This window comes from Anarrhichthys ocellatus, unplaced genomic scaffold (assembly GCF_004355925.1).
Source record: "Anarrhichthys ocellatus isolate YVR2014 unplaced genomic scaffold, GSC_Weel_1.0 scaffold24, whole genome shotgun sequence".
NCBI lineage: Eukaryota > Metazoa > Chordata > Actinopteri > Perciformes > Anarhichadidae > Anarrhichthys > Anarrhichthys ocellatus.
In genome coordinates this window covers 7,576,899-7,578,766 of record NW_022280054.1, presented here as the reverse complement: position 1 = coordinate 7,578,766, position 1,868 = coordinate 7,576,899, and the positions used below count along the sequence as shown (strand labels likewise).

At 43.7% G+C, this 1,868-nt stretch overlaps 1 protein-coding gene across 1 annotated transcript in view; it reads left to right on the top strand.

The window, feature by feature from the left end:
• The window catches only part of bace2 (beta-secretase 2), a 14,163-nt gene that overhangs the window by 9,007 nt on the left and 3,288 nt on the right, over positions 1-1,868 (top strand). The window contains exons 5-8 of the mRNA XM_031860532.1: positions 164-298; positions 609-710; positions 1,122-1,271; positions 1,387-1,555. Of these exons, the coding sequence (XP_031716392.1) occupies positions 164-298; positions 609-710; positions 1,122-1,271; positions 1,387-1,555 (556 nt within the window). The remainder of the gene's footprint in view (positions 1-163; positions 299-608; positions 711-1,121; positions 1,272-1,386; positions 1,556-1,868) is intronic.

Here is a 1,868-nt window from a genome sequence, read left to right as displayed (position 1 = left end):
TGTGTGTGTGTGTGTGTGTGTGTGTGTGTGTGTGTGTGTGTGTGTGTTCTGCCAAATTGTGGAGGGATCCTACAAACCTTTGCTAGAGCGTCCTCTTGTAAGATTTTGTTGTTGTTGTAACCCATAGATGATTGAAAAAGTATTACTTTTTTTCCTTCCTTAGATCTTGGGAGGGGCTGAACCAACTCTGTATCAAGGGTCAGTGTGGTACACCCCTATTGTAGAGGAGTGGTACTTCCAAGTGGAGGTTTTGAAGCTGGAGGTTGGCGACCAGAATCTGGAGCTGGACTGCAGAGAGGTATACTTCAAACTAAACTATATCTTATGTTTGAAGCAGAAAAGCAGTAAGTTGGAAACCGATAACATTCTTTCTTTTTTTTTTTTTTTTTTAAATCAGGAATTTATTGTTTAGTTTATTGTAGTTTATTAGTTTATAGTTTATTGTATCAAGGTTACAACAAGGAAATGAAACGTGAATTTGAGACGCAGTACTGCAGGGGAATGTACTCGAGAGCTTCCTTGTTTTACATTCTTTAGTTTGCTCAAGGTCCTCCACACTGAGCTGAGAATACTACTACTGCACTTCACTCTTTCTCCCTTTCTTTCAGTATAACATGGATAAAGCTATAGTTGACAGTGGGACGACGCTGCTGCGCCTTCCTGTCAACGTCTTCAATGCGGTGGTAGAAGCCATCACACGCAGCTCTCTGGTAAGCTGCCGTCTCTCCACAGACAGTGATGAAACATGTTGTCAGAGCAAAGCGATGCAGGCGAGGATAGCACACGCTCGCTGCTCAAGGACGTGGTGGCTTTGAGAGGAAGGAGCAGGAGTTTTTCTTCTATAAAAATGTGTGTGCGCGGGCGGCCATGCTTTTTTGTCTTTCTTTCCTCATTCTACATTTTTCACCTTCTGTAACTGCACATAAACAGTGCTCAAGGTTAATTTGAACCTGGAAGCAACATTTTCAATTAATGTTCCCACATCCTTGCAGATTAATCCCAAGTGGGGAAAATGAAAGAGAACACAAAAACCTGTTTTGGTGCTGTACTGACCTTCTGATTCTGTGTGTGTGTCCTTCTGTCTCCCTTTGTCTTTTTCTCTTTGTTTCTCTTTGGTTCAGATCCAGGACTTTTCTTCAGGGTTCTGGGATGGCAGCAAGCTTGCATGCTGGATGAAGGGAGAGACCCCCTGGAGGTTTTTCCCCAAGCTGTCCATCTACCTCAGGGCCACGAACACCAGCCAGTCCTTCCGCATCACCATCCTGCCTAAGGTACCGGGATAAACACAAACGCATAAACAAGTAATCGCTTCTGCTCCATCAACACGAAGAGACACGAGCACTCGCTGGTCCCCTGCAATCTCTTGATTTGTCTGTCGTGTCACAGCTGTACATTCAGCCAATCACAGACGAGGACGGCACGTTGGACTGCTTCCGTTTTGGATTGTCTTCGTCAGCTAATGGCCTGGTGATCGGCGCTACTGTTATGGAAGGCTTCTACGTGGTGTTCGACCGCGCCCAGCGGAGACTGGGCTTCGCGCTCAGCAGCTGTGCAGGTGAGGGTTCACACAAGACTTTAACTAAGACAGCAAAGTATGTAAAACGTATCGTTTCATGTGTCCGAACATTGTAAGTCAACAGTGTATCCTAAAACGTTAGTGAGAATAATAGTAAACTGCAAACAAGACAGTATTTAATTGTTCAGATTGCCAATATTTTTATATTTTTGTCAGCCTTATAACATTTTGTGTGTGGCCAATCTCAGTATGCTATTTTTAGTGTTTGCTTTGTAGGGAAGTGCTAAACTCAATTATTGAAGTTTGCACAAACTATATCTAACTCTCTCTCTCTCTCTCTCTCTCTCTCTAT